Source organism: Gorilla gorilla, chromosome 20, assembly GCF_029281585.2.
Source record: "Gorilla gorilla gorilla isolate KB3781 chromosome 20, NHGRI_mGorGor1-v2.1_pri, whole genome shotgun sequence".
Classification (NCBI taxonomy): domain Eukaryota; kingdom Metazoa; phylum Chordata; class Mammalia; order Primates; family Hominidae; genus Gorilla; species Gorilla gorilla.
The window spans coordinates 25,341,969-25,364,026 of NC_073244.2; the positions used below are offsets into that span (position 1 = coordinate 25,341,969).

The 22,058-nt window shown below is 57.2% G+C and overlaps 1 protein-coding gene across 1 annotated transcript; it reads right to left on the reverse strand.

The window, feature by feature from the left end:
• Positions 1–2,135: 2,135 nt before the first annotated feature.
• Positions 2,136–21,993, reverse strand: COPE (COPI coat complex subunit epsilon). Its single transcript, XM_019015689.2, has 10 exons — positions 21,829–21,993; positions 15,584–15,646; positions 13,540–13,640; positions 9,525–9,677; positions 8,140–8,193; positions 7,365–7,446; positions 5,861–6,016; positions 2,997–3,065; positions 2,492–2,566; positions 2,136–2,345 (listed from the first exon to the last, which is right to left on the reverse strand). Exons 1-10 carry the CDS (start codon positions 21,952–21,954, stop codon positions 2,298–2,300), a joined length of 927 nt encoding a protein of 308 aa, XP_018871234.1. The 5' UTR covers positions 21,955–21,993; the 3' UTR covers positions 2,136–2,297.
• Between the last annotated feature and the right edge of the window lie 65 nt (positions 21,994–22,058).

The window sequence follows — 22,058 nt, forward strand, 5'->3', positions numbered from 1 at the left end:
CCACCACCACCACTACCACCACTACCCTCTGGGGTTCTGTCTGGTATCCTGGCTTCCTCCTCACCCCACAGAGGTGAGAAGGTGGCTGCGACGCTGTTGGCCTGTTCCTCCTCTGCTTGCAGCCCTCCATGGCTCCTGTTCCACTCAAGGAAAGCCCAAGTCCTCACTGGCCGCCCTCACAGCGCCCTGTTTCCCTCCACCTGTGGGCTTTTCTGCTGTTCTTCCAACATGCCAAGCTCTGTCCTGCCTCAGGGCCTTTGCACTAGCTGTTCCCCCCTCCTGAAATGCTGTTCCCCTAGGTACCCGCATGGCTCTTCTGCCACCTGCTCAGGCTGCCCCCGACTCTGAAGTCTCACACGCCCCTCATGTCTTCATGTCTGCTTGGCACTTGTCACCATCTGCCCCTACATACATACAGCTCCTCATTTTTTTTTTTTTTTGAGTTGGAGTCTTGCTCCGTTGCCCAGACTGGAGTGCAGTGGCACAATCTCAGCTGACTGCAACCTCCGCCTCCCAGGTTCAAGGGATTCTCCTGCCTCAGTCTCCCGAGTAGCTGGGATTACAGGCGCCTGCTATCACACCCAGCTAATTTTTGTATTTTCTGTAGAGACAGGGTTTCGCCATATTGGCCGGGCTGGTCTCGAACTCCTGACCTCAAGTGATCTGCCTGTCTTGGCCTCCCAAAGTGCTGGGATTACAGGCATGAGCCACCGTGCCTGGCCCCACTCTTTATTCTTGAACGTGGACTCCATGTGGACTAGGGGCCTAGTGTAGGGGTGGGGCACGAGGCTTGGCCTGGCCAATAGTTCAGGTCCAGCCGGAGGCCAGAGATGTGACTAACGCCACAACCTGCCTGGCAGGCAGAGGGGGACGAGGGGGATATGCTCTCAAAGGTCCAGCCAGGCCTGTGGGGCAGCCGTGGACAGTCCCAGCCACCTCCCTCCACCCTCTCGGCCAGCACTATCTGGTCACCATGGCGCCCATCGGTCATGGGAGAGGCGCCACCCTCCCACCCACTGGCCCCAGCTCAGCCTCGAATTTCTTTTTGGCGGGTCCAGCCAGGAGGCTGCCAACGGGTGGGTGCAGGGCAGGAATGGAAGGCGGCTCTACTGGCAGCTGGGGACCAGGCACCCAAGGCTGGGCGGAGGTCAGTCTTGAGGCCAGTGTCCCCCCACCCACCCCAAGGTCTCCTCCCTCCAGAAAGCTCGGCCTGGACCCCTCCTAATGTCCCTGCCCAGGGAGTCCTCTTTTGCCACCTCCCTCCCCTACCAGGCTGGGGGCGGGGGTCGCTTGCTGTCCTGCCCTGGCAACCAGAGACAGGGTCTGGTTTCAAATGAATAGGCCTGGGTGTGGCTTGGGGAAACCCAGTGTCTTATCTTTTCCCTGGGAGATAAGCCCAGGCCAGGCTCAGAGGTCAAAGGGCATGCATCCCCATCCAGCGCCCCTTGACCTCACAGCCCTGTGCCACCGAGGGACCTCTGCACCGGTCATGCCCACTGCCAGGGTGCCTGTCCCCCTAGAACCTAGCCTGGCAGCTCCTTTTTGTTGTTCGGGTGGGCACAGCTCAATGGTGGCATCTGGGAGGCTCCGGCCAGCCCTGCTGCCACCCACCCACCTCCCTCCCTAAATGGTGCGGCTGCCTCTCATCGCGGCTGGGTGCTTGGCCCCAGGACCCTGCACAGCAGGACTCTGCCTTGGAGGAGGGTTTGCGGGGCGGCAGGAGCAGCACCTGGGGTTAACGCTGACCCCGCAGGGCCCCTCCGGCTTTGCTAAGCTGAGGCCTGAGTTTTTCCTGCCCTGGCCTCCACTTCCTCCAGGCCACTAGGGGTTCTCATTTTGAATCTTGGTGCCCCTCATGATAGCGGCATGACTTCTCTGTGCCTCAGTTTCCCCCGATGCCAACCAGGGCTGCTCAGTGGCCTCTAGGGGCCAGGGTGAAGCATGGGGACAGGGCTGTGCTGCCTCTGGCCTGGCAGGAGCAGGTTGTGGCTGTGTGAGGGGCGGGGTGGGGGTCTGCACAGCTGCTGCTCGTCACAGACCCTGGTCTCCAGGAACAGCCCTGGATGCCAGTGCCCCAGGACTCTCCCTGAGCGTCAGCTCCCACACGCCCCCAGCAAAGTGACCAGAGCACATCATCAGGTGGAACACCCTGGAGTTGAGATATTTATTAACAGATGGGGGTGCTGGGGGTGGGCTCCTGCCCCCAGAGGGGATGCAGGGTGGATGCCGGGTGGGGAGGGCTGCAGGGCTCCTGGCCTCTGTCCTGGCTTCATGGTCCTGACAGCTCTGGGCCAGCCTCAGGCGCTGGGAGCGTACTGTAGCACCAGCCTGTCAAAGTCGTTCTCCTTTAGCAAGACACATGGCAACACAGGGTGGGGGCAGGGTGTGGGGAGACAGGTGGAGGGAGAGAGAGAGGGCGCATGTGAGCCCAGGCTGAGCTTCAGGCGCCCCCTGGCCTGGTTCTCGGGGACAGGCCACCCCCACCGCTCACCTTGGCCTGGTACTCCTTGATGAAGGGATGGGACCTGTGGGCATCCTTCAGCTGGGACAGGTATCGGTTTGTCACCTGCAGGGGAGGCAGGGAGGCAGGTGAGCCGAATACGGGGACCCCACGGTGGCTCTGACCTGCTGGACGGGTGGATTGGGGTGAGAGCCACAGTACCCCAGGGGGCTCCTCACCCTGCCTTGGGACTGGGCTGATCTCGGAGAACCTTCAGGGTGGGGGTGGAGGGATGGGCCTGCCCCTGGAGAGGCGCTGGCATGGAGCTGGCCTCCGTACATGGTGAGGGATGTATCGTGGTGTTCAGGGGAGCAGGTCGGGCAGGGCCCCAGGTGAGGATGGGTTGGGGGGCACAGGGTTTGTGAGGGTGGTGGGCTGCGGTAGGCACACTGTATACAGAGTTTTCCCAGGGGCCTAGGGATTAGGGCCTGGACCCCAGGCTGGGGTCCCAGGGTCTGGACATTAGGGTTGGCCTGGAGCCCTGGGGGCCGCTTACCTCAGGGGGCTTGCCCAGGTGCTGGGACAGGACGATGAGGTTGACCAGCGTCTCCGGGTAGCCACTATCCTGGAGACACAGGCAGACACGGGGAGGCAGGGTCAGCCACTCCAGCCCCCATGCCTGCCCGTCACCCCCACCTCAGGCAGCACCACACAAGGTCACCTCCTCAGAGGTGGGGTGGGACTGACACTGCCCACCGCTCTGCAAGGTGGAGATCTCAGATGATACGGTGCCAAGGGGCCAGCTGCCTCACTGAGCCTCAGTTTCCCCATCTGTGGTCCAGCCTGGGGTACGACCCCTTGTTCATAGAGACTTGGGAAGGTTGTATTTGTCCCACACATCTCAAAGCCATGGGGCCCAGACCCAGATGGCCTCAACTCCTGCTGTACAACGAACCCCGAGGCCATGGGCAGACCTGCCACCCCTGCACCGGCTCCCAAGGAGCCTTGAAGGAAACCTCGGCAGGGGACCTTGCCTGACTCACTCACTCTAGGCTCCCAGCACACAGGACCCTAGGAAACATCTAGGCCAGGAGACCCAGCCAGAGCCCTGGTGTCTGCTTGGAGCACAGACACACCAACCAGGACGCGCCCGGAGCCCGACCTGCCCACGGCGGCCCATGGCAGGGCACCTTTTTGCAGACCGGACTTTTCTGAGCCTCAGTCTCCACCATGAAGGGGGACACCAGCTTGCACTCACAGGAGCAGCCATGAGGTGGCTCCAAAGGGAAGTGGGGGGACCTGAGTGCCTCCCAAAACCCAGCAAGAATGCAGGGTGACCACAGCCACAGGGAGGCCACCAGGGCCAAGGGGCACGGCCAGCCAGCCCCAGGTGGTGTTTCAAGAGACAAGGACAGAAGGGAGTCATCTAACTGGTGAGTCACGGAACGTGTCACCTGAGAGGTGTAACAAAAGCCCCCAGAGGATGCGGCCATGAACACAACACGCATCCAAGTGTTCTCAGGTGGCAGGGAGGGGCAGGGTGGTGGAGGAGGGCGCCAGTCTTGCCCCTGGGGCAGCGAGGGACACACAGCCTGTCTGAGATTGCACATCAGGCTGGGAGTTCCTGACCAGCCCTGACTGCTCAGAGCTAAAGATAGACCCTGCTCAGGAGGAGCAGTACCCGGCCTGTGATGGGGCCAGCCTGATACCCCTTGGCCCGCTCTGCTCTGCAAACAACTTTCTGATGATAACTCGGCCCCTGGAAAGTCAGACAGAGAGGGGGGCTTCACCAGTGTTTGTCAGTAGATTAAAACTGTTTCTCAGCTGGGCGCACTGGCGCACGTCTATCATCCCAGCACTTTAGAAGGCCAAGGAGGGTGAGAATTGTTTGAGCCCAGGAGTTCAAGACTAACCTGGACAACACAGTGAGACCCCATTTCTAACAAAAAATACAAAAATTAGCCACGCATGGTGGCATACCCTGTTTCAAAAAACAAACAAAAAACCCCCCAAAATTCGTTTCTCCAAAATGGAAAAAGCTTTGATGTCCTTTCTGATTATAAAAATAATAATCCAGGCTGGGCACAGTGGCTCACGCCTGTAATCCCAATACTTTGGGAGTCCGAGGTGGGCAGCATCATGAGGTCAGGAGATTGAGACCATCCTGGCTAACACAGCAAAACCCCGTCTCTACTAAAAATACAAAAAATTAGCTGGGCATGGTGGTGGGCGCCTGTAGTCCCAGCTACTCGGGAGGCTGAGGCAGGAGAATGGCATGAACCCAGGAGGCAGAGCTTGCAGTGAGCCGAGATCACACCACTGCACTCCAGCCTGGGCAACAGAGCAAGACTCAAAAAAAAAAAAAAAAAAAAAAAAAAAAAAAAAAAATCCACCAAGCATGGTGGCTCACACCTATAATCCTAATGCTTTGGGAGGCTGAGGTGGGACAATCACTTGAGGCCAGGAGTTCGAGACCAACCTGGGCAACACAGCAAGAACAACCCCGTCTTTACAAAATGTATATATATTTTTAATTTAACATAACATAAACTCTTCATAAAGACTGCAGATGGCCAGGCGTTGTGGCTCATGCCTATAATCCCAGCACTTTGGGAGGCTGAGGCGGGTGGATCACCTGAGGTCAGGAGTTTGAGACCAGCCTGACCAACATGGCGAAACCCCGTCTCCACTAAAAATACAAAAATTAGCCAGGTGTGGTGGCAGCCGCCTGTAATCCCAGCTACTTGGGAGGCTGAGGCAAAAGAATCACTTGAACCCAGGAGGCGGAGGTTGCAGTGAGCTGAGATCACACCACTGCACTCCAGCCTGGGTGACAGAGTGAGACTCAATCTCAAAGAAAAAAAAAAAAAAGAAAGGAAAGAAAAGAAAGAAAGAAAGAAAGAAAGAGAAAGAAAGAAAGAAAGAAAGAAAGAAAGAAAGAAAGAAAGAAAGAAAGAAAGAAAGAAAGAAAGGAAAGAAAGAAAAGACTGCAGACATCAGGCAGGAGACGACTGCAGCCACCCTGGGCAGGCAGCGCTCTCTCAACGAAGAGCTCCTGTCCACAGCACACTCTCCCCTACATAAGGACTGGGAGTGTCTCTCCAATACTGAATATGTACTCAGGTGAGGGGTCCCACTTGCAGGTCCCGGGCCAGGTAGCTGAGGTGACAACAAGGACGGCTCAGACCACTGAGGCCCAGGCTGCCCAGATGCCCCATTTCTGTGAGGCCGGAATCTGGATTTCTTTGCAGGTGAGATCCCTGCTTTGTGGATCTCGCTGCTGACTGGGCCTTAGAAGCCCTGTGGGGCCACACGCACACCCAGGGGGTCTCTGCTACACTTGTTTCTGTCCGCCCTGACCCCGCCCTCTGGCCGCCTGGCCTTCCCTCCTTCCCCACTCTGGGACAGGCTTGTGCCTACCTTGTCTAGCGCCTCCTGCAGCAGGCCCTCGGCGGCCTCCCAGCGGCCCTGGGCCATGTGGCAGGCCGCCTGCCCATTGAGCAGCAGCAGGGTGGGCGAGCACTTGTCAGCCATCTCCTGGAAGATGTAGTAGGCATCCTGCAGCTTCTCACCGCCCTGCAGGGAGGGTCCCGCATCATTGCCTGTGCCCCTGCTGCCCGGCCCTTCCCCCGCCAGCCCGCTCCCCTAGCGGGGGGGATTCCAGCACTACACAGAGACGAATCTGGTGTGCCCGGTTCAAGGCACAGCCACTCCACCATGGGGACTACCCGTAACTTGTACTCTGCTGATGGGGCCTAAAGACTCGTGGCCGCCTCCTGCCCCACCTCCCACCCAGCTCCCGGAGTGCTGAGTACACAGAGGTGGAATCTGGGGCTTCCAGGGCCTCAGTGCACAGGTGGCTGGCTCAGGGTCTGAGTGGGGACCACTGGGTCACTGGGCACGTCAGAGGAGGAGGAGTCAGCTCTGTGACCAGCAGCCCTGACCTGTCCACTTGCTCAGAACAGCAGAACACTTGCAGGGGGAGCCTGAGGCCAAGGCAGGCAGTGAAAACAGCCCAAACTACCCGAGAGGTCTGCCGGGGCCTGTCCTACCACACTAGACGGTCACTGGAAGTCTGTCTGGGTGAGGCTCCAGCCCCGTGGCGGGCAGGGATGGGGAGCACATTTTTTTTTTCTTTCCCAGAGTTTCACTCTTGTTGCTCAGGCAGGAGTGCAATGGTGCGATCTTGGCTCACCACAACCTCCACCTCCCGGGTTCAAGCGATTCTCCTGCCTCAGCCTCCTGAGTAGCTGGGTTTACAGGTGCATGCCACCAAGCCCAGCTAATTTTGTATTTTTGGTAAAGATGGGGTTTCTCCATGTTGGTCAGGCTGGTCTAGAACTCCCAACCTCACATGATCCACCCGCTTTGGCCTCCCGAAGTGCTGGGATTACAGGCGTGAGCCACTGCGACCAGCCAGGAAGCACATTTTAACAGGCCCACACAAAAGAGTGGCTCAGAAGGGGGCCAAGTCCCAGAAACCAGGAGAGGGGCTGTTGCCAAGCGGAGGTGCCCAGGCCTGGGAGCTGAGGACATCTCCACCGCTGCTATGGGAACACTGAACTCCGTCCCTGGCTGGCGACCAGGACCCTGGAGAGCAAAGCTGAGTTGCAGAAAACCCCAGGAAGCCCTGAGGGGAGGAGGGCCTGCCAGGCCAACCCAGACCCTCAAGTACCCCTGTGCCTCAGGCTCAGGAACCCCTGTCCCCGCCCCACCATCTCTTCGCTCTGACTCTGGCCAAGTCGCTTGGCTGTGAGAAGCCCGGAATGGAGTCAAGGCTGAGTTGTGCCAGGCTGGCAGAGGCCACGGCCTGATCCTGGAGCCCCACTGGAGTGGCCAGCAGCCTAGGCACAGGCGGGGGTGCCCACAGACCCTGCTCAGCCAGGTGCCCACAAGCCCACCCACCTCATGGCCTAGGGCTCACCGTGGCCAGGCTGACCCAGGCAGTGGCGAGCTGGGGGAGGGTGGCGTCCTCGTCCAGGTCCTGCATTCTCTTCAGCTCCTTCCTGGGGCGGGGACAGATGACAGAGGGGCTGAGTGGCCGAGGGCCCTGGCCTGGTCATCCCTGCCTTGTCCCCACTTGGGGCCCACCGGAGCCTGGGGATGGCCCCCGCTTTGTGCTCCACTGCATGCTCATACCCCACGACTAAGTGCCCGAGCCACCCTGCCCGTCTGACCACGTGCAGGCCCCGGGAAGGTGGGACTGGGGCCAGCTATGGCCCCCCAGGGTGGCCACCACAAGGTAGGGCTCAGGAGAGACTCACTCCATGGAGGATGGGACGCAGGGAAGGGCAACGGAACTACAGTGTGAACAACTCTGAGGCAAGGGCTTTGGAAACGGCAGCAGGGGAGTCCTGGACCCCCAGCCATGGCCTCCGACCTGGTGATGCCACGTGCAGGCCCCGCCAGCCCCGCGGCACAGTTACAAGCTGGCCAAGTAACATGTTGCTCCGGGCACAACCTCCACTCTCCCTCCATGAAGCCCACCCTCACCCTGTGGGAGAGGCCTGCCACCCACTGCATAGAGAGAAACTGAGGCACAGAGAGCCATGGCCCTCCTCCCTGGCAACATACTGCAGGGAAGGGCTGAGCGACAGCAAGCCACCCCCATGGAAAGGAAAGACGACAAGAGTAATGACAGCACCACAGACGCTCTGGGCTGTGGCTCCGTGCGGGTGGAGAGGGGCGGGAGGGCTCACCGGGCGAGGTCCAGGCGGTCCAGCTTCAGCAGGATCTGCACTGTCATGGCTGTGCTGCAGGACAGGGCGGGGGGGCGGTCAGCGGGTGGCCACAGACACGTTGCATGGCAGCTCCACACCCAGGGCTCACTGTGTGTGTCTGGGATGTTCCTAAGTCCTGTGCTTAGGACCACCAGCCCCGCCCAGCAGAGGAGGACACCCTCATTCCCACATTTCACCGCTCAGCATCCTCGGGCCCAGGAGCTCTGGGGGAGGTACCGAGGATGGGGTTCCAGGCCCCGGCCCACTCCCTGCCCATCTGGAGAAGCAGCCTCCATGGGCTGTGCTTCCAGATGGAGGGCCCTGCCCGGACTCGACACCCTGGAGGCATCAACACTCAGGAACAAGGCCCTAGAGGAGGGCCACGCACCCGCCCCTGCACCTGCACCTGCAGCAGAGCCCTGGGGCCACCCACTCTCTGCAGGCCCCCTTGTCCCCTCATCCCTCTCAGCCCCAGGTGGCTGTGACCACGAATTACTCGTGAGGCCTCTTGTTCTTGTTTTCCTGCCAACAGGAGCCAGCACCTGGACCAGCACCGAGTCAGCCAGCTCACCGACAGTGTGACATCCCTATTTATTTTCTTTTTTGTGTGTGAGACAGGGTGTGGCTCTGCCACCCAGGCTGGAGTGCAGTGGCACCATCACGGCTCACTGCAGCCTCCACCTCCCAGACTCAAGGGATACTCCTGCTTCCGCCTCCCAAGTAGCTGGAAACATAGGTGCATGTCACCATGCCTGGCTCGCCCTGCAATTCTAAGCCCTCTGTGGATGGAGGTGGGATGGGAGCAGATCCACAGTGACCATGAAATGCCCAGCTTGCAACTCAGAGTGGAAGGCAGGCACTGCAGGGACAGCTCACGGGGAAGAACTGACACACTTTCTGTGACCAGTGCCCTGGACATGGCCCGGAGTCACATCCTAGGGTGGAGGGGGGCACCAGCCTTGCAGGGCTTCAGCACCCCAACCCCAGAGGGCCCTGGAGGAGGGCCAGTATGGGGGACCCGGGGAGGCCTGAGAGACTGGGCCCAGGGCCGAGACACAGAAGGCTTCGTGGGGGGTGGGGACGCAGAAACCGAGCAGAGACAAAGCCACTTTCTGCTCTGCCCTTGGGAACAGAGGGTTTGCAGCCTGGGCACCATGTCCTTGGATCCGCAGCCTGGTGCGCAGATGGGAGTGCCTCCCACACTGGGCAGGGGAGCTGGAGCCTGGACAGCAGGCCAGGGCCTCATTTCAGCACCACCTTTCTCTGCTCCCATGACGACAGCCTGCGAGGCCGTGCGCAGCCTGGAGATGTGGCAGGGGGCACTTGCCTCCCTGGGCTGGCCCCAGAGCAGGGAGGCCACTCACCACTCCAGGCTGTCCCCCTGGTGCAGCGCACGCAGGGCGGCATCCGGGTTCTGGTCGTGGAGATAGATGGAGGCGGCCATGAGCAGGAAGGTGGTGTTGGTCACGTCCACGCTCCTGCTCATCTCTCGGTCCAGCTCGGCCACGATGCTGTCCCTGCAAGACAGAGATGCTCAGGACCCACAGCTGGGGTGGCCTCTGTGGAACCTCAGAGGGTCCCCTTCCTTGGAAGCAGACAGGTCCAGAGAGGGTGAGCCAGGCCCTGGGGGTGCAGAGCAGCAGCAGGCCGAGCATCGAGCTGTCCCGACACGTCCTCCCTCCGTTCCTATGAAGCACCTCTCATGCTGGGCCAGGCAAGGACCCGAGGCCGCGAGATGTGGGGTGGGGCGCTCCAAGGGGACATGAGGAGGCACCGTCAGTCTCACACCAACCTCACCCATCTTCCTGAGGAGGCTGGTGGGCCCAGCTGGGACTCCTGACCATAACCCATCAACCCTGTGGGCTTCAAGGCCACGTCTTCTAGCAGGAGGTTGGCCTGGGTGCCGAGGGGCCGTGCAGAAGGATGGGAGCCCTGGGGCACCCCCACTGCCAGGGCGGCTGCCCTCAGTCCCTGAGAGCCCAGTGTGCTGGCTGCACCCTGAAGATGGCCAGTGTGCTGTGGGCCAAGGCCAGGCTTGAGCCCAGGCGAGGCTGAGGACCGGCTCAGCTCTGAGGGCACAGGTCACCCATGCCTCCGTGTCCCTAACTGGACGCAGACCCTCCATTCCCCATGGCTATTGAGCAGCTAAAAAGAGAAGGCAGGTGAGGGGGCCACCCTAGACCAAAGCTGGTGTTCTTCTGGGTTCAAACGTGGCTCTGTGACCCCGTAAGCATCCATGCGCGTCTGGGGGCTGTCTGCCCAGGGCCTGTGTCTGAGGTGTCACTGAGGGCATGGCATGTCTGATACCAACCAGGCTCCACTGAGGGCTCGCCACAGTGCCAGGTCCGACAGACAAGTGACTTCAGGTCTGAGTCTGTTTCCCCGTGCTGAGGGACCATGTTACAGGGATCATGCAGGGGAGGAGCAAGGAGCTCCCAAGACCATCTTACAAAGCTTCCTGAGGCTCCAGCACACAAGGGTGTATAAACACTGCCAGTTGTCGTAGCGTTGGTACTGTAATGTTGTCATCCTAAGGTGTTACAATTACCAATGGGGCCGGGTACTGTGGCTCACACCTGTAACCCCAGCGCTTTGGGAGGCCAAGGCAGGATCGCTTAAGCCCAGGAGTTCAAGACCACCCTGGGCAACATAGTAGGACCCCTTTTTCTACAAAAAAGTAAGAAAGTCAGCTGGGCCTGGTGGCACCTGTAGTCCCAACTACTTGGGAGGCTGAGGCAGGAGGATGGCTTCAGCCTGGGAGGTTGAAGCTGCGGTGAGCTGTGGTCACACCTCTGCACTCCAGCCTGGGTGACAGAGGGAGACCATCTCAAAAACAAACAACAGCAACAAAATCAATTACTGGGCGGATCGCTTGAGCCCAGGAGTTTGAGACCAGCCTGGGCAACATGGCAAAACCCCATCTCTCTCTTTTTTTTTTTTTGAGACGGAGTCTCGCACTTTCGCCCAGGCTGGAGTGCAGTGGTGTGATCTTGGCTCACTGCAAGCTCCACCTCCTGGGTTCATGCCATTCTCCTGCCTCAGCCTCCCGAGTAGCTGGGACTACAGGCACCCGCCACCATGCCCAGCTAATTTTTTTTTGTATTTTTAGTAGAGATTGGGTTTCACGTGTTAGCCAGGATGGTCTCCATCTTCTGACCTTGTGATCCGCCCGCCTCGGCCTCCCAAAGTGCTGGGATTACAGGTGTGAGCCACTGCGCCCGGCCAGGCAAAACCCCATCTCTAAAAAATATACAAATTAGCCAGGCATGGTGATGCGTGCCTGTAGTCCCAGCTATTCGGGAGGCTGAGGTGGGAGGATCACTTGAGCCTGGGAGATCAAGGCTGCAGTGAGCCAAGATTGTGCCACTGTATGCCAGGCTGAGCGACAGAGCAAGACCGTATCTCAAGAAAACAAAATCAAAACGAAAACCAATTACTAATGGATGCTCCTTGTCCCCGGGGCATCCTGCCAATGAGGTCACGGCTGTGCAGCCAGATGAACGGACCACAAGCCCCTGCCTGGACTGCCTGCTCTCCGGGGCTGCTTTTCTGTGATGCTCACAGCAGCTGCTGCTCCTGGGGGACCCAGGGTTCCCTGCCTTCACTCCAGCTGGTGAAGTAAGTGCAGGGTGGGAGAAACAGTGGCCCTGGGAGGTCACCTGTCTGAATGTCCTGGAGCTGCTGTGGCAAAGCACCACAGCCCGGGTGGTTAAGGACAACAGAGATTCGTTCCTCACAGCTCTGGAGGCCGTAAGTCTGAAGTCAAGGTGGCGGCAGGGCTGGCTCCAGCTGGAGGCTGGAGGGCAAGGCCGTCCCAGGCCTCTCTCCCAGCTCTGGTGGCTGCTGGCCACTCGTGGTGCTCCTTGGCTAGCAGACATGTCACTCCAGTCTGTTGTCACATGGGCTTAACTCTGTGGGCCTCTTTCCTTTTTTTTTTTTTTTTTTTTTAAGACAGTCTCCCGCTGTCACCCAGGTTGGAGTGCACTAGTGCGATCTTGGCTCACTGCAACCTCTGCCTGCCACGTTCAAGCGATTCTCCTGCCTCAGCCTCCCAAGTAGCTGGAATCACAGACATCACATCCTGTTAATTCTGTATTTTTAATAGAAATGGGGTTTCACCACGTTGGCCAGGCTGGTCTTGAAAACTCCTGACCTCAGGTGATCTGCCCACCTCGTCCTCCCAAAGTGCTGGGATTACAAGTATGAGCCACTGCACCCAGCCCTCCTTTTATCTCTTAAAAGGACACAAGTCCTTGGCTTTGGGGCCCACCCTAAATCCAGCATGTCTTCATCTCCTTATCTCTTAATCTGATCGGCAAAAACCCTTTTTCCAAATGATATCATATTCACAAGCATGTGGGATAGGATATGGACGTACCTTTTGGGGGACACCGTTCACCCCACCATGCGGCCTCTGCACAGGAGTCAGCTCCCAGGAACCCCAGGTTTCTTTGAGTGAAGGGAGGCGGTAGTTGGGACACTGCCTCCGTGGGCCAAGGAAGAGCAGGATCACAGCAGTCTGCCCATGCCAGACCCTCACTCCGACCCCACAGCAGGAGGGGGCAAGGTTCCTGGGTCCCCACAGCCCAGCCCCCTCTCCCCTTGGCTGCCACCCATGGGCATTTGACCAACGCTGGCCTGTGGCTCAGGGGCAGGACAGGCGTGGCCTCACCCGCCCTCCCACTGGGCTCCAGGGGAGATACTGGCAGGTTGCAGTCCCCAACTAGCTGGGACTAGAAAACTGATAGGATTTGGGAGGCTGAGGTGGGCAGACCGCCTGAGCTCAGGAGTTCGAGACCACCCTGGGCAACACGGTGAAACCCAGTCTCTACTAAAATACAAAAATTAGCTGGACGTGGTGGCACGCAGCTGTAGTCCTAGCTACTCAGGAGGCTGAGGCACAAGAATCACTTGAACCCAGGAGGCAGAGGTTGCAGTGAGCCGAGATCACACCACTGCGCTCCAGCCTGGTGACAGAGTGAGACTCCGTCTCTAAATAAATAAATAAGAAAACTGATGGGAGGGCCCTGCCCCCGCTGTGCCCTGGGCTGTCTTGGGGCTCTGGGTGTTGCAGAGGGCTGCTCGGTAATGGATATTTTCAGTTCTAGGTTCAGAGAGTGCCTTGTGATCCATGAGGGCGTGTGCACACACAGCACTGTCTCTGACCCTCCCCTTTGAAGCAGGATCCATCACCAGCCCCCCACTGCTGTGCAGGTGAGGGAAACTGAGGCACAAAGCAGCAGGGGAGCAGAGGGGAGAGGCGCCTAATCTGAGGGATGCTGTGCGCTGCACGCCATGCCCCCGCCCACCCAGGTTCATAACCAACAGGCCTTGAAGATGGCCCCGCGCCTCAGGCCAACCCATTCTCTGGGGCCTCACCTCCGACTCTCGTGGGCGAGGTAGTCAGCAAACATGCGCACGGCCTGGAGCTCAGGGGCCGAGGAGGGCTTGATCTCATCCAGGACCACACCGAACTTCCTCTGCAGTAGGGACAAGGCGTCAGCTGCACCCGTCCACCCCAGAGGATTTCCATGTCTTCAGCTTGGCAGGGAGAGCCCCAGACAGGAAGCCCCTGCCCCACCAGGGACCCCTCAGCCCAGCACGGGCCACCTCCACTGCAGTACACTGTGGAGGTTGGCATGGCGTCACCTGTCATGAGCAGCCAGATGTGCCCTCATCTGCAGGGCCACACTGCCCATGCCTTGAGCTAGGGACCCTGGTAGGTTACTGTCTATCCCCTGGCAGCTGTCCACCTCTGGTGGTGAGGTGAAGGGCGTGTCACCTGGGGGCAGGGCAGCAGCAGTTATGGGGGTTGTGACATGCGCTTCTATAAAGCAGGACATGCCCCCAGCCAGCCCTGCCCACCTACTGGCCCTCTGAGGATGCCCAGATTGATACCACTGTCACATCTGCAGCCGGGGGCCCGTCCTTCACTGTGTTCCCTCCTAGATGGTTCCTTCCCCTTTTTTTTTTTTTTTTTGAGACGGAGTCTCGCTCTGTCGCCCAGGCTGGAGTGCAGTGGCGTGATCTCGGCTCACTGCAAGCTCTGCCTCCTTGGTTCACACCATTCTCCTGCCTCAGCCTCCCGAGTAGCTGAGACTACAGGCGCCCGCCACCATGCCCGGCTAATTTTTTTGTATTTTTAGTAGAGACGGGGTTTCACTGTGTTAGCCAGGATGGTCTCAATCTCCTGACCTTGTGATCCACCCACCTTGGCCTCCCAAAATGCTGGGATTACAGATGTGAGCCACCACGCCCGGCCTTTTTTTTTTTTTTTTTTTTTTTGAGATGGAGTTTCGCTCTTGTTGCCCAGGCTGGAGTGTAATGCCGTGACCTCGGCTCACCGAAACCTCTGCCTCCCAGGTTCAAGCAATTCTCCTGCCTCAGCCTCCCAAGTAGCTGGGATTACAGGCATGCACCACCACACCTGGCTAATTCTGTATTTTTAGTAGAGACAGGGTTTCTCCATGTTGAGGCTGGTCTCGAACTCCTGACCTCAGGTGATCTGCCCGCCTCGGCCCCCCAAAGTGCTGGGATTACAGGCATGAACCACCGGGCCCAGCCCCCATTCTTATTTTTTTAGAGACGAGGTCTTGCTATGTTGTCCAGGCTGGAGTGCAATGGCGTGATCACGGCTCACTGTAATCTTGACCTCCTGGGCTCAACTGATCCTCCTGCCACCGCCTCCCAAGTAGCTGGGACTCCAGGCACATGCCACCATGACTGGCTTATTTTTTAATTTTTTTTGTAGAGATGGGGGTCTCACTATGTTGCCCAGGCTGGTCTTGAACTCCTGGCTTCAAGTGATCCTCCCACCTCAGCCTCCCAAAGATTACAGGTGTGAGCCACTGTGCCTGGCTCCTACCAATTATTTTAGAAAAAAAAAAAAAAAAAAAATCGGCTGGGCGCGTTGGCTCAAGCCTGTAATCCCAGCACTTTGGGAGGCTGAGGCAGGTGGATCACGGAGGCAGGTGGATCACGAAGTCAGGAGTTCGAGACCACCCTGGCTAATGTGGTGAAACCACGTGTTTATTAAAAATATAAAAATTAGCCGGGCGTGGTGGCGCATGCCTGTGGTCCCAGCTACTTGGGAGGCTGAGACAGGAGAATCACTTGAACCCAGGAGACGGAGGTTGCAGTGAGCTGAGATCGAGTATGACAGAGCGAGACTCCCGTCTCAAAAAAAAAAAAAAAAAATCAAGAAGCTGTGACCCAGGCCCCCTGGCCTGGCAGTTTCAGGCCTCCGTGACACAGCCACCTTCACATGCTGGCTGCGCTGGCTGTTCACAGTCACTGAACACTGCAGGCCTGGGTCCCTGCTTTGTTTACTGTCCCCACCACCCATTCTGTGGTGCCTTCCTGTCCCCAGCCCCACCCTCTACTCTGTTCATCACTCTTGCCCCCGGCCAAGGCCCGCACTCACCTGTGCCAGGTACGCTCTATACAGGAAGACGTCCCTCTCCACGTCTCTCTCTGGGCTTGACAGCTGTGGGAACCAATGTGAGTCAGGACGCACAGTGGGAGGCCCAGTGCAGCCCACACAGGGTGAGCATGACAGACAGGCCCCTGTACACTGGGGACAGGTGGCTTCTCCGGCAGGGTTGGAGGTCTGAGTCCCAGCCCTGATCCTCTGTAGCCCGAGTGGCCTCTGCTGGGGGTACCCTACATGGGGGGTGCCTGATCTCATCCCGCGCTGACACCACCCCAGGAAGAAGGCTTGCTCCCAAGTTCAGTGTCTGCCCCAGCCACACTTAAGAAGCCAGGGTGGCACCCGCACCTCTAACTTCTGGACGTGGGGCCACTGTGGCTTGATTCTGTTCTGCTTTTGTCTCAAGACATTTTGAGCTCAGTTTGGATGCCCCAGTGTGGTGACATCTGTGTCCAGCCCCGGCCAGGGGAGACCCTGGGAATGGCTCTGTACTTGGGCCACACCCCCACAGCCCAGCCATTGCACAGAACTGAGGAGCAAGAGGGAGGTAACCTGTGGCAACATCCATTTTGGGACGATAATGAAGCTGCCCCTGAGCCCAGGCCAGGCAGGGAGGCTGGGGCCGCTCCTCCAGAACACAGCTTTGCATGCTGCCCCCGGAGGCTGGCTGACTTCCCAGGGTGCCCATGGCAGGTGGGCACAGTGCAGCTCAGCCCATGGCCTGAGGGTGCTCGCCCAGGCCCCTGGGGCTTCGAGAGGAAAGTACAGTTGGGAAGGGGCCCAGCCACCTTGGCATCGCCACTCCAACAACCTCTAAACAGAGGGGACTGAGAAGGCTGTCAGCAAGAGGGCCTGCCAGCTGTCAAGGCACAGGGTCAAAGGACCCAGTGCCCAAACCAGGGGGAGTCACTCTGCCCTGTCCTCTGAAGCCGAGAACCACAGATTCCAAGCCACATATCTTCCTTCTCCCCAGCCTGAGGGAGGAGTGTGGATGTCAAAGTGTCCTCATCCCAGGCCGCCGCAGACCTGGCCCCAGCCTGACTCAGGCTGCCATTGCCAAGAGGACCCAGCAGCTTCTGCTCAGGCCCTGGTAGCCAGAGTGGGTATCTGGCTATGATTTGGAACAAGATGCCATCTAAATAAATAACTCCTAGAAGAATGTCAAAGGCATGCAGAGGGTGGTGGCTGCAGAAATCGAGCCCCACCTGCAAATGGGATGGACAGGTGAAAGATGTACCTTTTCAAGTATGCAAAGAAACATATTATAGGCCGGGCATGGTAGCTCATGCCTGTAATCCCTGCACTCTGGGAGGCCGAGGTGGGTGGATCATTAGAGGTCAGGAGTTCCAGACCAGCCTGGCCAACATGGTGAAACCCCGCCTCTACTTAAAAATACAAAAATTAGCCAGGTGTGGTGGCGGGCGCCTGTAATCCCAGCTACTCAGGAGGCTGAGGCAGGAGAATCACTTGAACCCGGGAGGTAGAGGCTGTAGTAAGCTGAGATCACGCCATTGCACTCCAGCCTAGGTGACAGAGCAAGACTCCATCTCAATAAAAAATAAATAAGTAACTCTCAATCAACCTTCTGAGGTGGACATCAGTTAGGTGACTAGCCCAGGGCCACACGCCACCCTCAGTTAAAAAAGAGACAGGCCAGGTGTGGTGGCTCACACCTGTAAACCCAGTGCTTTGGGAGGCCAAAGCAGGAGCACTGCTTGAGCCCAGGAGTTTGAGACCAGCATAGGCAACATAGTAAAAAGCATAGTCTTTTTTTTTTTTTTTTTTTTTGATGGAGTCTTGCTCTGTCACCCAGGTTGGAGTGCAGTGGCGTGATCTCGGCTCACTACAACCTCTGCCGCCTGGGTTCAAGAGATTTTTCTGCCTCAGTCTCCCGAGTAGCTGTGACTATATGTATTTTTAGTAGAGACGGGGTTTCACCATATTGGCCAGGCTGGTCTTGAACTCCTGACCTTGTGAACCAGCCGCCTCGGCCTCCCAAAGTGCTGGGATTACAGGCATGAGCCACCGTGCCCGGTCTGAGACCCCGTGTCTATAAAAAAATTATAAATATTAGCCAGGTGTGGTAGCATGCACCTGTAGTCCCAGTGACTCAGGAGGTTCATGAAGGAGGATCGCTTGAGCCTGGGAGGTCGAGGCTACAGTGGACTATGATCATGCCACTGCACTGCACTCCGGCCTGGGTGACAGAGTGAGACCCTGTCTATCTTTAGGGAAAAAAAAGAGACAAAAGTTGGCTGTTGGGCTTTCAAAGTGAGGACACAGTGGGGCGCCATCGGGGGCACCAGGGTGGCTTCAGCCGCCCCTGTGTGAAATGCAGGTGCCCAGGAGACTGTGCGTGCGGAAGTGCTCAGAGGCTGCAGAGTGCACTGGAGAGACAAGAGTGCCGGGAAGCATAACAACAACAAATGTGCAGACCGTGACCCTGACGTGAGGCTCTGGAACCGTTGTGGTTTTCCTCGACTCCCAGGGACGATCCTACCATCAGGACGCATGTGTGTCCCTGGGGTGGGAGAGCACTGCTCTTCAACCCCAAGGGCTCGCTAGGATCACCTGGGAGCCCAGAAACCACCAAAGCCAGGAGGCCACGTCCACCAAAGTCACCTGGCCCTAGGATGGCCCCAGCACTGGCCCCAGGTGGCTTAAGATGTGGCCATGGTTGAGGAATCAGGGTACTGTTTGGGAAGGCAGGTGACAGGATGGGGGCCCTGTAGCCGGAAACCTTGGGGGTAGTAACTCCTCCCTTCTGTCCCTGTAGCCAGTGATCTGACCGCACTGGGCCGTCAGCAACTCAAGGCCTATGAGCTGCTTCAACCCCAACAGCTGGGCGGTGCCTGCCATCTTGTGGGCAACTGGCAAATGTCAGAAACCCAGAAACGTCATGATGGTAGCCTAGTGCTGGGGGCACCAAAGGGCAAAGACTGCCAGGTGCTCTCCCTGGGGCCACCTCAGGTGGGGCTGAGGTTGCTCAGGCCCCTGTCATGAACTACCACAGACCAGATGGCTTAAAAAATGTATTCCTCAAAAATTAGCCAGGTGTGGTGGCGCATGCCTGTAATCCCACCTACTCGGGAGGCTGAGGCAGGAGAATTGCTTGAACCCAGGAGGCAGAGGTTGTGGTGAGCTGAGATCATGCCACTACACTCCAGCCTGGGCAACAGAGCAAGACTCCATCTCAAAAACAAAAAAACCAAAAATGAGCTGGGCGTGGTGGCGGGCACCTGTAATCCCAGCTACTCTGAAGGCTGAGGCAGGAGAATGGTGTGAACCCAGGAGGCGGAGGATGCAGTGAGCTGAGATTGTGCCACTGCACTGCAGCCTGGGTGGCAGAGTTAGACTCTGTCTCAAAAAAAAAAAAAAAAAAAAAGTATTCCTGGCCAGGCGTGGTGGCTCACACCTGTAATCCCAGCACTGTGGGAGGCTGAGGCGGGCAGATCACTTGAGGTCAGGAGTTCGAGATCAGCCTGACCAACATGATAAAACCCTGCCTCTACTAAAAATACAAAAATTAGGCCAGGAATGGTAACTCATGCCTATAATCCCAGCACTTTGGGAGGCTGAGGCAGGCGGATCATGAGGTCAGGAGTTACAGACGAGCCTGGCCAACACAGTGAAACCCCATCACTAGTAAAAATACAAAAATTAGCTGGGTGTGGTGGCACATGCCTGTAGTCCCAGCTACTAGGGAGGCTGAGGCAGGAGAACTGCTTGAACCCGGGAGGCAGAGGTTGTGGTGAGCTGAGATCGTGCCACTGCACTCCAGCCTGGGCAACAGGGCAAGACTCCACCTCAAAAACAAAAAAAAACCAAAAAAAATTAGCTGGGTGTGGTGGTGGGCACCTGTAATCCTAGCCACTTGGGAGGCTGAGGCAGGACAATCGCTTGAACCCAGGAGGAGGAGGATGCCACTACACTCCAGCCTGGGTGACACAGAGTGAGATCCTGTCTCAAAAAAAAAAAAAAAAAGTATTCCTTCACAGTCACAGTCCTGGAGGCCAGAAGTCCCAAATCAAGGTGTCAGCAGGGCCACACTCCTTCCAAAGGCTCTAGGGGAGGATACTTCCCTGCCTCTCCCAGCTTTTGGTGACTGTTACATTCCTCAGTTTGTAGCCACATCACTCCCATCTCTGCTTCCATCATGTCTGTGTCTCAAATCTCCCTCTGCCTTTTTTTTTTCTTTTTCCAGTGGCGGGTTCTGGTGAAGACAAGAAAGCCTACTAGAAACATTCTTTTTTCTTTCTTTTTTTTTTTTTTTTTGAGATAGGGTCTCACTTTTGACATAGTAAGAGCACCAACATCTCAGACAAACACTGCCACTTCAAGTTCCAGCCCCCTTTCTAGCCTTATGCATTTTAAGGAAATTTAGTTTTTCTTTTTTTTAATAGAGAAGTCTCACTCTTGTTCCCCAGGCTTGAATGCAATGGCTGGATCTTGGCTCACTGCAACCTCCACCTCCCGGGTTCAAACGATTCTCCTGCCTCTGCCTCCCAAGTAGCTGGGATTAATGTGCATGCCACCATGCCCGGCTAATTTTTGTATTTTTTAGTAGAGACGGGGTTTCACCAAGTTGGTCAGGCTGGTCTCGAACTCCTGACCTCAGGTGATCCGCCCGCCTCGGCCTCCCAAAGTGCTGGGATTACAGGTGTGAACCACCGCGCCCGGCCAGGAAATCACTTCTAACTACAAGCAGCCAGAAAGAGGAGACAGTAAAACACAGAAAGACAGCTCGGACAGAGAGAGAGTGGGAAGAAAATTTCTTGGGTAACTGCCAAACTTCACCTTCATACAATGGGCCCCAGTAAAACAGTGGGCCTTAATAAGCACATTCCTTTCCCTTCAGGTGCACTAAAATAGGCAAGCTAAAAGCAGAGTAGGGGGGTATGCCTGCAGCTGCAGAAAGATGTATGGGAGACTGGGCACGGTGGCTCACACCTGTAATCCCAACACTTTGGTAGGCCAAGGCGGGCAGATCGCAAGGTCAAGAGATGGAGACCATCCTGGCCAACATGGTGAAACCCCGTCTCTACTAAAAATACAAAAATTAGCCGGGCCATGGTGGCGCGCGCCTGTAATCCCAGCTACTCGAGAGGCTGAGAAAGGAGAATTGCTTGAACCTGGGGGAGGAGGTTGCAGTGAGCCGAGATCATGCCACTGCACTCCAGCCTGGCGACAGCGCGAGTCTCCATCTCAAAAAAAAAAAAGAAAAGAAAAGAAAAGGAAAAAAGAAAGATGTATGGAAACAGACACACAACTCTCCCTCCCAGATAAGCACAACGAAGAGACACAGAAGCAGTTCAAGCCTCTGATAAACTCTCCGACGCTGAATCCTTAAGAACTCTTAGTTTGTAAAAGAGTGTGCCTCTGACCCAACTCCGCCAGAAGGCGCCTCTCAGGTTTGTTTTCTCTAAAATAAACCTGTCTTGACTGGCAAGCCACCTTTCGTGTTTCTTTCCTCTTTAATTCTTACAACTTTGTCACCCAGGCTGGAGTGCAGTGGCGCGATCTCGGTTCACTGCAACCTCGGCCTCCGGGTTGAAGCGATTCTCCTGTCTCAGCCTCCCAGTAGCTGAGATTACAAGTGCCCGCCACCACGCCCGGCTAATTTTTGGTAGACTCATGGTTTCTCCATGTTGCCCAAGCTGATCTCGAACTCCTATGCGCATGCGATCTGCCCGCCTCGGCCTCCCAAAGCGCCAGAATTACAGGCGTTTGAGCCACTGCGCTGGGAAACTGTGTTTATCATTCTGAGTCCAGCGGAATACAGTGCCCGTCCACAGAAGTGCTCAATGTAGAATGAATGAATCAATGGGTAAGCTCTGGGAGAAATAACCAGGCTGGTTGGGCAGGGAAACGTCCTTCTCTGAACTTTAGGGTTCTCATCCGTAAAATGAGGATAAGCAACAGTCTCCATCTCACGGGAACTGAAGGTATGGCTGAACAAAATAGGCTTATTGTCACTACAGTGGCATAAACACCTCCCTTACTCAAAACACCTTCAAGGGCGCAGAGCGAACGCTGTACGAGTGAGCAGTACCGTAAACTGTTACTGCTCTGGGTTCTGTCATGGGACAGTGACTACTCCTCACTGAACTGTGGAAGAGGTGGCCCAAAAAACGCGAGAAGAAAAGAGAAAGTTTTTAGACGCAGAACGCGGCTCGCGGCCACCAGAAAGCGTCCTCCGCCTCCGCCCCCAGCGTCCCCGCGCCCCTCCGCGGCCGCACCTTCACCCGCTGCGCCTCGTTTATGCACTGCTGGTAGCTGCCGATGTAGAAGGCGTTCTTCACGTCGAACAGCTCGTCTACCTCCCCGGAGCCGCCGGAGGCCGGGCCGGGGGCCGGAGGCGCCATTTTGCTGTCTTCTCACCAGCTCCTCTTCCTGAAAGACACGTCGGCCGGAAGCAAGACACCTACACGGGCACGCTGGGAAATGTAGTTTACTTTTTCTGAGCAGC